Raw genomic sequence first — 13,686 nt, 5'->3', positions numbered from 1 at the left:
GGCCGAGAGAGCTCAACGTGCTGCAACTGAAGAAAACCATGCAAATAGTAAAAAACGCATGCAAATAGAAATAAATGCATGCAAATAGAAATAAACGCATGTAAAAAGAAAAAAACACCTGCAAATTAAAACAACATCTTCATCAGTTTCACAACACACGTGTGCTCCAAATACTCACAACACAACCAAATACAGAAACGCGCTGCAAAAGTTCACAACACAACCAAATACAGAAATGCTGCAAATAACACAGACCACAACGGAAATGTTTCCGGGGGAACCAAATAAGTGACGAACCCGGCTCGGACGTGCTTATTGCTCGTGAGCATCCCTATGCCCTACTCCCTTCGAAGGGCAGACGGCAGAGCTCTTCAAGTGGGACTTGGGAGTGAGCATTGCACTAGTGTGCCATTATGTAGCCGTTTGGAACGCACTTGATGAAGGGAACAACGAAAGACAAGTCATTTCCTCATTATTTTCACCTAGGATGTTCCCATGACAACGCAGCACGTTGTCCATCAGCTGAATAACTGTTCTGACGACAGAAATATAATGGTGTTAACATAACGGTTGCAAATAAATGTATTTTTTTATTTTTACTTCACAATTAAAAAAAAAATGCGTTATGTGTCATTGTCTCAACCTTACCCTACATTACCTAACATTTCTCATGAAACAGTTCTTTATGAAAATTTAAACATAGCATGAAACAATTTGTACAGTGTAACTGATGTATAGATTAAAATCTTTCCTTCATGTTCTTCTTCTCTATCTTTTTTATTTATTTATTTTAGTTTTCAGCTCATTGCTCTTTTCTCATTTGTATTCTGATGACATTGAACATATTGTTAATACATTTTGTATATTTTATACAAGTTGTATGTCATAAAAATGTAATCTCTGTATGTTTTGCGAAAAAATACAAAGTTAAAATAAATAAAATAAAATAAAGTAGAATTTTGAGCTGTACGCACGTCCGAGCCGGGTTCGTAACTTATTTGGTTCCCCCGGAAACATTTCCGTTGTGGTCTGTGTTATTTGCAGCGCGTCTCTGTATTTGGTTGTGCTGTGAGTATTTGGAGCACACGTGTGTTATGAAACTGATGAAGATGTTTTCTTAATTTGCATTCGTTTTTTTTCTAGTTGCATGCGTTTTTTTCTAGTTGCATGCGTTTTTTTCTATTTGCATGCGTTTTTTACTATTTGTATGTGTTTTCTTAAGTTGCAGCACGTTGAGCTCTCTCGGCCACCGTACTACTCCGTTAATAAAGGAGTCCGGACATTGGAAAAATATCAGTCCACATGCGTTTTATATTTAATTTGAGGGAAATAGACATGCATGCATGCGTGACACAAAAAATCTTTAACCTTTAGGTAGCAAAACATTTTTTAGAAAATTCTACTAGACATCACTCATTAATCATGCAATTCCACACATTCACCATCTCTTGAGTTTTATTAAAAATCTTTAACTTTTAGGTAGCAAAATATTTTTTAGTTATTCTGTCAATTACACTTCTGGAAATCATCTCCCCTACTTTGGGAACCCCTGTTCTATTCTATATCTATTATCTTAAAAAAAATACAGGTACTGCGTTAGATTAAACTGGGAAGGGTCATAGAACTTGCATATTGTTGTCCTATTGTTAGTTTAACTGCTTCTATTGTTCTCATTTGTAAGTCACTTTGGATAAAAGCGTCTGCTAAATTAATAAATGTAAATGTAATGCTCTTTGGAAACTTCAGAAGTAGAAGCTTTATTTCTTGTTAATTAATCCACTGTATCAAATAAATACCTACGGTTGTGTTTGTTTTCTTCTAACTTAAGAGAGTCGAAAAATAAGCAGATCTAGCAGTTTTTAAGGGCCTTTCTGTACGCAATCATTCTCTCCACAAAATTCGAAAAACATCTAGTTTTCTTCCAGTTGCGCTCCATTTTTCTGGCCGTTCATTCATAAATACGCAGGATCGCTGTGAAAATACAGACCGGAAGACAAAAGACAACGAGCGCAGCGCTGAAAAGGGGCGGGGCTACATAAGGTCTATACTCTATGGTCTACGCGAATCACGTGACGATCAAGCATTTGGAACTTTCGAGATCGCAACTTACATTCAAGCTATTTTAAGGCATGTATTTATTTTTTCACAGGTAAAAAAAACTTTGTTATTTTGGTGATCAAAGATTAGTTTTAACTGGGATAAAATTATTACAGGGAGACTAACAGATCTGGAAAGAAGAAAGATCTGAATTGTTCCTGTTTAAAAACTAAACCCACACGAGTATTTTTTTTCAGTATTAGTTTGTCAAAGTGAAATTGTCTTAGTGTTGGGTCCGAGTCCACCTTTGTCGAGTCTGAGTCGAGTCCAAGTCCTTTCACAAAGACCCGCCCCTCTTAGTTACTGTTGCTATGTCCGACAAGCTGTTCCGCTCTCACTCCACATATTCTCACACAGTGAAAAATATATTTGGGGAGCAAAGAGGACACTGACAATACGCCAACATACAAGACAGAGCAGCCTATTTTTGGTATGAAATAAAGTCTCATCTTTCAAATTTTTATAATTATTATGAAATTCAAACAATAAATACTGTTTTGTGGTGCTTTAATGTGTAGGCCTCAGTTCAAGCAGCACATGAACTGATAATCTCTTCTAGTTATAGCACAAATTAAACATGAATGAAAATCGGAACTGCAAAAATAAATCAATACACACCATTTTTCAAGTTCAAGTACACTGACTTTAATCTACTAACTGGTTTGGTTTGTTTGTCGGACAAAAATGGCGGGTATCTGCATTATGATTGGTCAGATCGCCTGTCAATCAAATTCCGGCGAAAGGTCTCAACACTGAGCTCTTCAATTAATATTTTAAACCTTACAAAATGATTGCAATGTATAGTCAAAGTCATACGTTTACCTATTGTACATCTTTCAGAATCTGCAAGGTAATGCTCAAGAATGCATTAAAGGGACATTGTGTACGAATTTCTCCCATCTAGCGGTGAAATTGTATTTTGCATTCAAACGAATTGTGCTCTCCAGCGCCTCGCTTTTTCAAATCCGTGTTGCATCTACGGTAGCTGTTATGTACCAAAAAGCTATGACAGGATGTCTTCTAATAGCACTTCGTCGAGTTTTCCTTTGGGTGAACAGGTTTGTTATTTCAAACAAACTGCAACTTGACACAGCGAACAAACGGATGTTACAGTATGAATAATAACAGTGCAATGCAGCCTTTTAAACTTGCCGGGCCGTGACAAGCGTCTCTCACTGCTCTGCTCCTCCGTTTCTGCTGCTTCCAGTCACGTGACGCTGGCTCTGAACGAAAACGCGTTGGCCTCGTACTTTTTGACCCTCTCTGCTATTATAGTTTTTCAAGATGGCGGAACGACATGGAAGCCTCCGTGGACCTACCCGTCACATGTATATAAAGATAATAAATTCTTCGTTTATGAGGATAAGTCAGACAATTGGCAGGGGTAATTGTACACCATTGAGGTCATATTTATGAATAAAAATATTGATTTTAGATAATAAAATACCTAAAAAACTACACATAGTCCCTTTAAGAACCAGGGATAAACTTTTGAGCAAATGAGCATCACTAAATGTTTGCAGGGTTTGTAATAGTTGTGTATGAGTCCCTCAGTTGTCACCAGTGCGAAAAGATGGATCTCACAATCATAGTCACTGCTAGTAAGGAGTCAAATATGCAGAAGATGCTGGAAAAGCAAAGAATGTGCAGGAGCTGGAGGATTTTTCCTCATGAACAACCATTACAAAAAAAAAAAAAACACAAAAAACAGTTGTGGATCATTCAAGTAATGACACACAATATTACAATCAAGTCATTTGTCTTGTATTTTGTGTTTGTATTTTGTCTTGTGACCTAGGCTATTAAACATCTGTTATGTGAAAAAGCTTTTTCAGTGCAGTACTAAATAGAAACAATGTGTTTAATGATCCTTCTTATTAATAAATAAATAAAAATTACATTTTGGAGATTCTGAAAGGTGTATGTAAACTTATAACTAAAGTGTAAATGTGTAAACAAAAATCATGAAATTATTAGACACCAAAATGTTGCTATGGTTATCACTTTCCCATGTTGCTATGGTTACTATGTCAATCATCGCAATTTCAGGACTCACAGGACTAAAATTTAGCGGATTCACTCCCACATTTAAATGCAATTATCACTCTTTAGAATTTACAGTGTGAACGTAACCACCGGTCCTTTAAAAGCACGAAAAACAAAACTATTATTTAGATTGTCAATAGCGCTCCTGTTTAAAGGAACACTATGTAGTTTTTCAACCTTCATAATCCCAAGACCCTTGTGATGGTACATCGACTTACAATAGGTTGAATGACACGTCTGCCATAGCCTGACGTGGTTTGTATCGCTTTTACTGGCACTATGTAACTTCGGGTTTCGGGTAGTAACCGGAGCACAAAAACAACTACAAAATTCGACTGCTTTACGCCATACATAGTTTTTCTTCGTTTGTGATGTCTTTCATAAAATCATGCATCATACTCTACCTTGTCTGTGGCCATTGTTGATTCCAAAGCCGGTGCTGGATAAACAGCGAGCATGCGCGTGCGACAGTAGGCTGCGGTAGGCTAAATTATTTACGACAGCGGGAATGGACAATTCCGCTTCCAACCTGTAGGGCGACCGCAGAGGAAAAGTTCCTTGGTGTTGCTTTTAAGCGATATACTGCGTTCTGCACTCTCCCTAAAACTCTCGTAATAAACACTGAAGTTGTCCACACTGCACAGTGAATCTCTCATTTATATCGCATCAAGACTTTGTTTATGAGAGGATTTGCGAAAGGATAAAGCTCGTGCTGATTCTGAACATACTTTTTAAGCGAATTCTCCGCATGTTGACTCTAAAATGCCTCTGATTTGCCACTGTGTTGTGCGCTTAATATACATGTCTGTGATTGGCTAATGCTCAACGCGGAAACAACACATGTAGTTTCGTTTTGTTTTTGAATAATACAAGCTGTGTCCCAACGTGAAGGCTGCATCCTTCGAAGGCCGTATTTGAAGGCTGATTGGCCGCATTTGAAGGCCGATTGCGTCACAGCGGCGCGACGAAGGATGTCCCAATTCAAAGGCTGCATCTTCAAAGGCCGCATTTGAAGGCCGATTGCGTCACCGCGGCGCGATGAAGGCTGTCCCAATTCAATTTCGCATCCTTCGAAGGCATAGACAGTAAAAGAAATGGACACAGCGACCCCATTGATTTCAACGGAGAAGCCTGAAGCACGATTATTGCACTTCCTGTCTCATGGCTGAGCGACTGCGCAGGCTCAAACTGAGCGTGACGACAGTCTAACAGTTGTAAATCTTCTAGTAGCGTTGCCAAGACAAATCTGAATCACCTAATTTCTCAAAAACGTTGTTGAAATATTTTGCCCCGTTGTTATTATGGACTCTCTATCTATGGGCTTCTCCCTTGACTTTATGCCTCTATGTCCCCCTGATTGCCTCATAGACAGTAAAAGATTGCCTGTAGGCTTCTCCTCCTGTCTATACGGTAATGTCTCTATTGTGCGACATAAAGTCGCGTGGTTATGACGCAATCGTTAGCCTGTTTTTAGCAAAAACGGCTTCTACGGGGCCATAACGTAAGATACAAAGTAATGGAGCCTTTTATACATTGTTGTGTTTCTTTAGAAATAAATAATGGACAAATGAAGTCTTTGGACGCCTCAAATGTAAAGTTATTCGCTGTCAAAGTGACGCCAAAATGAATGGGAGTCAATGGAATGCTAACAGCAGGTGAAGTTCTGTTACAATGGCGGCGCCCGCGAGGCTTCAGTTTCCGGCTGATGGATTACCCCCTTGTTTGAAGGCCATATTCAAAGGCCGGTTGCGTCATCACCATATACCCATGTATGTTTTCTTTTCTTTTCATAGGCTACACTATTTATGTAAGTTAACACCCAATACTTGAACAGTATTGACGTGTAATTATCTGGCAATTCTGGAAGCAGCTTCTGAATCGGGATGCAGCAAACCAGCTCTGGCCATGATCTTGGCTATTAAAGCCGAAAATACATGACAGACATCCTCACCATGTCTTCCAGTAAAATATAAACAAAAAAATGACAATAGCCAATTCTGGATCCAAAGCTGTTTATTCAATTATATAAAATGAATTATCAGGATGGCAGCTGTACTCTCGCACCGTTGCTTGGCGCCAGGAGCGTTAATCGGGAACACCTGGATGCTGAATTAGGAAATCCTAAGGCTACATGGTGCGTCCTTCGAAGGACGAATAGGCAGCATCCTTCGAAGTCCGCGGTCTTGAAGGATGCAACCTTCACATTGGGACACGGCTACTGTGTCCTCCAGTGCCCGGACACGACTGGACTCGGACATTTTTCCGAGTCTACAATGTCCGAGTCCGTGTCAAGTCCGAGTACAAATTCATCCGAGTGCGTGACAAGTCCGAGTTCATTCAAAATTGGACTCGAGTCCGAGTACCCCAACTCATTGTCTGTCAATAATTACTGATATTTGATGTAAGTTAATCAAATGTTTTAAACATCCTTTATCTTACCTTTTTATCCGCGATAGCTTCATCTACAGGACAGAATCTGTGGTTGGTGTGTTTTCTTGAGTCACGACACACTAAACACACGGGCTGTTGATCATCCAGACAGAAGAGTTTGAGCTTCTCGTTGTGAACACTGCAGACTGTTTCACCTTCAGATGAAGATTTCTGGCCTCTCTCATGTTGAAAACTCTCACACAAGTTCTTCAAAGCCAAATTTACCGGAGGACAATCATTTGAAGATGTTTTTCGGCAAACCGGACATTCTTTAAATGATGTTTTATTTTCCCAAACCCTCTGAATACAACTTGAACAAAAACTGTGGCTACACGATAGAAGAACAGGGTTTATAAAAATGTCACAGCACACCGGACAAGATAAATCCTCCTCGGTAAAAGATCTAGACGCCATTTTTCTAAGTTAGAAATGAGTAAAGTTTCACTTTCTGATAAAGCTAGGGTATGCAGTTTCAGAGAGTCGACCAATAGCAAGCTAGTCTTGAAAGCACGAGATCTCACACTCCCTTCAGCGTCTCCAAAGCCACGCCTCCTCCAAAACACATGCACGCGCACTGCAGAATTAGAATCAGAAAGAGCTTTATTGACATGTATGTTTACACGCACAAGGAACTTGTTTTTTGTGACAGAAGCTTCCAGTACAGAAGGCAAGTACAAACATAGTACAGACAAACATAGGAATTACACAAAAATAAAATATAACAATATTATGAGGAGGGGGGTGGGGGATTTATCAATTAAAGTTTATTCAATGAATGAGCAAGTAATTTCTATTTTTTTGAAATAAAAGATAAGAAAAGTATTAATGGTTTTTATTAAACTTGAAAACCAAGTGTGTGTTTTACAAAGTACAGTGTTTTACTGTAGTGATAGAAACTTTGTAAGGGACTGTAAGGGTTGTAAAATACAACAAATGTAATGTTAACAAAACTCAATGTTGCAATCTGATGTACAAATGCTGAAACAACATTAACATTTCAGCTACACTTTAATTTCACATCATGAAATCAAGGGTCAAGGTTGATTTTGCCTATGAATCATTTTCTCAGACGCGTTTATTTACTGAAAGCAACTAAAGCTAGGTAATTAAGTTTATTAAATGCATTCACAATATGTAGGCTACACATTCATTATTGATCTTGTGCCTAATACAGGGCCGTAGACAGGGCTTATAATCAAAGCGGTCCTAAATTTGAGGTTGGTAGGGGGTTCAAATTTTTTATTTCTCTGATATGTGCATTAAGACGTTTTTAAGACCAAAAAAAGAAGATAAGAAATAGCTTTAAAACCATGTCAGTGGGCAGTATATTATTTGTCAATACCTACTCTCTCCTCATCTCCATAGTCTTTATTTTTTTTCTCAGTCTCTTCATCCCCTTCTCTTCCCCTCCTAAAGCTGAGCTTTTTTTAATTCACTAAAGGCTACAATTTGTATTATATTCTCAATACACATTCATTATTAATCTTGTGCCTAAAATGACGAAAACGGCTTTGTTAATGTTTCTTGTCCCCTCACAATGACTAAACAAATTATTACACACTGTAAACTAATTATTACATTACACAAGTCACGTTACATAGGCCTATTTTCAGTTCAAAATGGCAAAATTAGACAAAACTATATTAGTTTGCCTGATTATTTTTTGTCATTCGTTTAACATTTATGGCCTAAAAAAAGTCACAAATTAAATGTAGGCTACTAGCGACGCCCCTGCAGCAGAACAAGCAGCAATACACACTATTTACAACAGAGATCTGACAAAGATTGACTGTACAGACGGAACTTAAATGCAAACACAGATAACGATGATTGATTAAACACAGGTGATACAGCTGGACTGATAATGACAGTGAAGATGACACGTGAATTGTGATGACAGGCAAACAAGTCCAAATGAAAACAAACTAAGCCAAAAAGCACTGTGACAACACCAACAAACTCAGGAAATCGAGATAATTAAATACAAAAGATGTAATCTCATTGGCTGGATCGAATATGACTTCTTATCGATGGTTGGCCATTTTACATCTCCGTCCGTTCTACTGGACTCAGTGGGCGGGGCTTGTCGGAGTCAATGATCAGTACAAGGTATGATAATAGAGGGATGATGACTTTTTACTGTGAGAATCAATAAAATGATTGTCTCTCTACTAGATAAACAACATATTTTCACTGATCTGATGTTCATCATAAAGTAGGCTAAATATTCTAATGTATTTAAATCAGAATAGACTTTTAGTTTATACATTTGCTATTGAGATGTTTATTTAAGAATATTGTTGCAATTGAATTTATAAAAAAAGAAGAAAGAAATACATAGAAAATAGCATGAACGCTATGGCATTATATAATCATTACAGATTAAAATGCAAATTAAGGTGAAACGGTCTGCATGTGGATAAAAAACAGACACAAATCTTTACTATTAACATATACTAAGATGGATAAAGGTCACATTACAAATATTACAGAACCCTAAATTCATAATTAACAATTAAATTAGCGTTTAAAATTTGATTATTGCTTCTTATTATGATTAGAGAAATTTTTTATAAATTATACAAAAGACCCAAATTACACCTGAAATTGATTATTGTTACAGATGATAATTTATAAAATGGAAACTTAAAGCTAAATTAAAAAAAAGAACAATTTATGACAGGACCACACCCTAATTAATACTTTCCGGTTGAAGTTACAGGTTTGACTTGAATCATTTAAAACTCCTAATAATAATTCAAATATGAAACAGGTATAAATTGATTTCTATTTATTGTGTTAAAATAGAAGAATAGATAACTGGTAAAAAGTGTATATGGTTTTCATCAAACTTCACTTTGATTTTTACTGTAGTAATAGAAACTCTGTAATGGTCAGGAATTTGATGATGTACCATTGAAGTGTACTTGAAATGTTAATGTTGTTTCAGTATTTGTACATCAGATTGCAACATTGATTTAATTATGCTAACATTACATTTCAGTTGTATTTAGGCATTAAATGATGCTGCAAACATGATGTTGAACCAACATAATAGTGTAACATTGATTTGATGACATTACCACAGATGTTATTTCTTCATCACGTTAATTTGTTAATTTATTTTCTTCACTGAAGGGTCTTATGAAGGGTTCGGTCAATTATTTTGACAATAAATTGGATATTTTTTTGTGTTAACCTAAGCAAAGACCTAATATATATAATATAGTCAAAATATATAATATAATATAATATAATATAATATAATATACGTTATGCCCCACGGCTCAAATGGGACGCAACAAAATTGGGACACACGAGAAAGACACATTTTTAAAGCAAATTATTTATTTGCTTTAAAAGTTAGGCTTTTATTTATTAAAAGCCGGCAGAGGGCGCCAACGGTTTGATGTTACTACACTTTAAAGCAGATTAAATCCGTGTTTAATTTTGGCCAAACGATATTTAATTCAAATGTTTACTTAATATCTGCCCACTTCTTTAAAAATTCTACATCCACTTTAATTTCTTGAACAAGAACATCTGGACATCAAAACATGTAAACTATTATTATTTTTAAATCGTGATGAACAACAGTTCGCATATTTAGAAACATACTGATGTATTCTCCTTTTCTAGCAGAGGTGTCAAAAGTATTCACATTCGTTACACAAGTAGAAGTATAGATACTAGGGTTTAAAAAGACTTCTGTAGAAGTTGAAGTATCAACTCAAGCTTTTTACTCAAGTAAAAGTGTAAAAGTACTGGTTTCAAAACTACTTAAAGTATAAAAGTAAAAGTAATGCAAGGAAAAAATGCCATTAAGGACAAAAGCTTAGGCCGCTCCACAGGGGCACTACCACCTCCTCAAAACAACATGTTTCTAAAGGCCATGACTATAACGTTATATTAAAATGCTAATGTTGAAAAATTTGGGATGCACTACCTGTTTCAGCCGCATATAAGCCCATAGAAAATGAATTTCAGTCCAGTGCAAATACATTAAAGAACCATATGTGTACTACTGAGCATTAACATGTGTTTCATGGAGAGGAAGATATGATGACTAGTTGCCTAGAAGTATTGTCTTGAAGTATCTGCCTTTCTGCTGTTATCTCGGGACGCTAGTCCCGAGGTAAATAGTGTTCGTCAGCTCCAGTTTGTATCCAGCCTCTCACGGAGACTTTAGATGCCCCAACGCCTGTGAAGAGACGACTCGACGCCTGTGAAGAGACGACTCAAAGCCGGCGATATGTTATGCCATAAATTAATACTTGATTAACTAACTGTATTTTTCTATGTACATTTCCGAAATGCAATTTCTGTAAAGCTGCTTTGAGACAATGTGTATTGTGAAAAGCGCTATACAAATAAATTTGAATTGAATTGAATTGAATTATTGTAATGGTGCAAAAAGTCAAAGTTCAGAGGCATGTTATCATCGAAATGGTATATGTTTATATACTTCTCTTTAAGGGCGTAGGTTTGATTTTGAGATTAGTGGGGACTGGGGACATCCACAGAAGTGGAGGAATCAGGAAATTAATAGGATAATGTATTAAGGTTTTTAGTCTATATTGACCTTAACAAATACGTTAATTCATTAATTCTGTAATGTTACAGGTAACTAATAAAGCCAAGGAGGCAGTTTAACAGAGACTTAACTTTACTCTGTTCATAGTGCAATGCAATAGTGCAATACTGTCTTGTTCCTTGCTTTTTGAAGAAGCCAAACAAGTCGGCATCTTTCATTAATTTCATTAAAAGGATATAGTTCACCCAAAAACGAAAATCATTTAGGCTACTCACTCTCAAGTTGTTTCAAACCAGTTTCTTTCTTCTGCTGAACACAAAAGAAGATATTTTGAAGAATGTCGATAACCAAACAGTTGATTGTAGCCATTGACTTCCATTGTAGGAAAAAAAAAAATACTATGGAAGTCAATGCCTACCATCAACTGTTTGGTTATCGACATTCTTCAAAATATCTTCTTTTGTGTTCAGCAGAAGAAAGAATCTGGTTTGAAACAAGGTTGTTATAGTTTTGCTTTTTAAATTAGTTTTTATTTTAATATCGTTTTCAAATTTGCTTTAAATTTCAGTTTAGTTTTAGTTAGTTTTATTAATGGTTTTGTTAGTTTTAGTTTAGTTTTTATTTTGCAAACAGATTTCTATTTAGTTTTTATTTTATTTAGTTTCAGTTTTAGTTCTAGTAATTATAGTTTAGCGGAGAAAACAGAACACTTCCAATGTAGACCAAAGCGAGACGCTTAATTTCAGCAAAGTTGAATGTTTGCCCAGATTACAGTTAACTCTTGTACAGACATCTTAATAATAAAATAAAATAATGGTTTGAGATTGAACAAAGCACCAAATAAATGGCACTTAAAAGTATACAAGAAAAAAATATGAAAAATTCAGACAAACTAATTCATATTAAAGATGAAATCTTGTTAAACATGCCTAGTTTACTTTATTTCAGATGTAAATGTAGCAGAGTGACCACTGGTACATAAAAAAAAAAACAGCTCAATTCATCTGACTACAGCCAACACAACCTGCTGTGAAGCCAGTGTGATTAAATAATGAAACATCTATGCAATGTTTGAGTGTGTACATGTTTGTATATCCTTGTGGAGACTTAAACCTGAATGCACACAGACTCATGGGGACTTGTGTCACTGTGGAGACCTAAATTGAGGTACACAAGGCTATAAATCATACATAATTAGTTTTTTTGTAAATGTAAAAATGCAGAAAGTTGTGTGATGGGTAGGTTTAGGGGTCAGGTTAGTGTAAGAAGACAGAATATGTGTACAGTATAAAAACCCTTACGTCTATGAAGAGTCCCCACAAAGATAGTGCACCAGAGAGAGAGTGTGTGTGTGTGTGTGTGTGTGTGTGTGTGTGTGTGTGTGTGTGTGTGTGTGTGTGTGTGTGTGTGTGTGTGTGTGTGTGTGTTTCAGTTTTTGTATGCGCGCGCGTGTGTGTCCTGGTATTCCATACATTGCGGGGAAATGTCTCCACGTGGATATTATTAGCAGTAAATATTTACAAAAACAATGATAATAACAGCACCTTTCAGCCTGTCAATCTTCATGAAAACATGACATCTCAAACATAGTAGCCTACATTAAAGTTTTTTGTGCTTGACGAACTTGTTTTGCTGTCGCACCCGCGTCTCGCAAATGAAACAACATTCTAAAAATGCTGCGCTCCAGTTAAAAGAAGTCCAACTTGCATTACCTTGTGTTATTTCCCATTCCACTGCAACAGATGCATCCTTTATGAACAGCCGCTGAGCACTAGCCATGTGTTCTACGTTACGCTCCTTCATTGAGCGCGTCACAGGACAGCGGTTAATCGCCTCAGCAACTTCACGCGTATGAAGTGCCATATCAGGCATTTCCTTAAACAGCCACATGTCAGATTTTCCTCCAAAGTAAAGAGCTTAATAACGAAAACTATAATTTATTTTTGCTAATTATTATTTTATTTCAGTTAGTCTTTCAGTAACTGTTGTTAGTTTCGTTTAGTTTTAGTTTTTCATTTATTATGAATTTTTAATTTTATTTCAGTTTACGAAAATGTTTTTTGACCAATAGTTTTAGTCTTAGTTTCAGTTTTCGTTTACGAAAATAACTTTGGTTTGAAACAACTTGGGAGTGAGTAAATGATGACAATTTTCATTTTTAAATAAGTGAACTTATCCCTTTAACAGAAATTAACTGTTGCATATATGTTTTGCATCAAAACTGTCAAGTTTGTCCTGTTGGACACGACACACAGCAACACTGTCAAGTGTCACTTGTGACCATTGCTCTGAGACATGTTTTCAGCGTCCTAAGTGCACTGAAACTTCTTTCAGTCCAGCTGATGAGACTGGGATGAAAGGTTTCAACTTGATCAAAAAGGCCTCTCATTTCAACAGACCAAGCAATGTTATTATCATGTTTTATGGGGACTTTCCATAGACATAATGATTTTTATACTATACAAACTGTGTATAACCCCCTACACTAACCCTATCACAGATACATTTCTGCATTTTCAAAAAACATCACTTAGTCTGATTTATAAGCCGTTTTCAAAAAAAAAAAAAAAAAAAATCCC

At 36.3% G+C, this 13,686-nt stretch overlaps 1 protein-coding gene across 3 annotated transcripts in view; it reads right to left on the bottom strand.

Annotated features, from left to right (window-relative positions):
* LOC143741164 (E3 ubiquitin-protein ligase TRIM17-like) overlaps nucleotides 1–7,036 on the bottom strand; it is a 41,793-nt gene extending 34,757 nt beyond the window's left edge. Inside the window, exon 1 of one of the 3 annotated variants that reach the window (XM_077233582.1) lies at nucleotides 6,583–7,036. In XM_077233582.1, coding sequence (XP_077089697.1) covers nucleotides 6,583–6,987 — 405 coding nt within the window. In that variant the 5' untranslated portion in view covers nucleotides 6,988–7,036. The remainder of the gene's footprint in view (nucleotides 1–6,582) is intronic. The other 2 variants (XM_077233584.1, XM_077233583.1) reach the window with 2 other exon arrangements.
* Nucleotides 7,037–13,686: the final 6,650 nt, after the last annotated feature.

This window comes from Siphateles boraxobius, unplaced genomic scaffold (genome assembly GCF_051911475.1).
Source record: "Siphateles boraxobius isolate OS27281-9 unplaced genomic scaffold, OSU_SipBor_1 18, whole genome shotgun sequence".
NCBI lineage: Eukaryota > Metazoa > Chordata > Actinopteri > Cypriniformes > Leuciscidae > Siphateles > Siphateles boraxobius.
The sequence above is the reverse complement of the archived record's forward strand: the minus strand, read 5'-3'. Positions and strand labels throughout refer to the sequence as shown.